General features: G+C 69.5%; 1 protein-coding gene across 1 annotated transcript in view; it reads right to left on the reverse strand.

The window, feature by feature from the left end:
• CCDC57 (coiled-coil domain containing 57) overlaps positions 1 to 297 on the reverse strand; it is an 11,927-nt gene extending 11,630 nt beyond the window's left edge. Inside the window, exon 1 of the mRNA XM_015559889.1 lies at positions 8 to 297. Within this exon, the coding sequence (XP_015415375.1) occupies positions 8 to 284 (277 nt within the window). The 5' untranslated portion in view covers positions 285 to 297. The remainder of the gene's footprint in view (positions 1 to 7) is intronic.
• Positions 298 to 1,830: the final 1,533 nt, after the last annotated feature.

Consider the following 1,830-nt stretch of genomic DNA (forward strand, 5'->3'; position numbering starts at 1 on the left):
AGCTCACTGGCCTCGGCCTGCCCGGCCTCCTGCAGCCTCTGCGCCTGGGCGAAGGCGGCGTCGTAGCGCTCCAGCTCCCGGTCCCGCTCCTCCAGCAGCTGCAGGTTGTAGAGGAAGTCCTCCTGCAGGCGCCCCAGCCTCCCCTCGGCCTCCTCCAGCCGGCGCTGCGCGTCCCGAAGGGCGGCCTCCTGCAGCTGGGTGCGGTGGGCCTGCAGCGCGCGCCACTCGTCCTCCTTGCGCGCCAGCAGCTCGCTCAGGGCCTGCTCCGAGGGCAGCGGCAGCATGGCGGCAGCTGTGGTGAGAGGCGGGGAGCGGCTCCATTAGGGAGCCCACCTTTCCGGTCGCTGTCGCCCCAGGAAGCAGCTCCGGGCCGGCTCCCCGCTGTCGGTCGCACTGTGCATTCCGGAGCCCCACGCGGCGGCTCCCCCAGGGCCCAGCAGGTCAGGAGCACACATGCCCCGACCACGAGTGTCCTAAGCGGCACACATGTGACACATACCAACGTGGCACATACATCACAAGTGCCATGCACACAGGACACAGTGACGCGCATCACATGGACTGTGGCCTACGCTGGTGGCAGAGCTTGGATCCCTGGGAACCCAGTGGTCAGGCCCGGTCCCGCCAGGCCAGCCACAGAGCTCCGGGAAAGCCCACACGTGGGACAACCCGTGGGCAGAGGCCCCGGGGTGAGTGTCCCAGTGATGACCCAGTGAATGGCCAGGAGCCCGGGTGGCCGTGGTGCCTGGTGAGTCGGGGTCTGGCAGGCCCGTCCACCGAAGCCGACGTGCACACAGGCCATCCCTTGGACAAGGGACCGAGCACAGCCAGGCCTGCAGGCCCACGGCTCCCGAGGACCCTCCCGCCCTGCCCTGTGCCGTCGGCATCGGGCACACTGCCACCTCCAGAGCTGCCCTTCTAGTGCAGAAATCCAATCGCGTGACCCGAGCCCCGGGCTGCCGGCCATTTTCAAGATAAAATCAACGTGTCCAGGATGGAGCCGGGCCCATGTAGCCAGCATGGCTCCCTCTGCATTTCCAGCTGCTTTGGAGAAACCAGCTTCGAGGGTGCACACCAGACCCACGGCACGAGCGCCCTCCCGCCTCGTCAGCGCCTGCTCCTGTGCCAATCCCACCGCGGCCGAGGCTCAGAGCCGGCCCCGACCCCGTGGCCCGCAGCCTCCCCAGGAGGAACCACACGTTCTAGGGAAAACCGTGCCCAGCTGGGAAGGGACCCGGGCCGGCCCCTGGCACAGACAGGTGCTCAGTAAACCTGGAAGGAAGGGGGAGGGAGGGAGGGGAGCGGATCTGGACCCTGAGCACCTGGCACGGGGCTGGGCGCGGAGCAAAGTTCACTCCCTCCCCAGGCCACACGTTCTAGGGAAAACCGTGCCCAGCTGGGAAGGGACCCGGGCCGGCCCCTGGCACAGACAGGTGCTCAGTAAACCTGGAAGGAAGGGGGAGACCGGTACCTCCCGCCTCCTCCGATCCGGACCGACTCAGGGGCCGCCTCCACACCCGCAGGCCTGTGTCCGCTGCCCATTAGGACGCGAGGGCATGACCCCGGGAGGCAGAGGGACCTGACTTCCCAAGAGCTGGGGGCTGGGGGAGGCCTCCGTCTGAAACCCAGATCCCGGACCCGGGGCTCGCCCGGCCTGAGGGGCCTGAGGGCTGGCCGTGAGCGGGTCCCCACCGACTGCAAACAGGGAAGCTGAGCGGGGGCGGAGGGTGCTCGCCCAGGGCGCCCGGGAGGGGCCAGGGTCCCCTTGCCCCTGCGGCTCTGGGTGCGGGGCGATGGGCTGGGCTGGGCCTGCGGTGGGAGGAGGCCCGG

Source organism: Myotis davidii, unplaced genomic scaffold (genome assembly GCF_000327345.1).
Source record: "Myotis davidii unplaced genomic scaffold, ASM32734v1 scaffold211, whole genome shotgun sequence".
NCBI lineage: Eukaryota > Metazoa > Chordata > Mammalia > Chiroptera > Vespertilionidae > Myotis > Myotis davidii.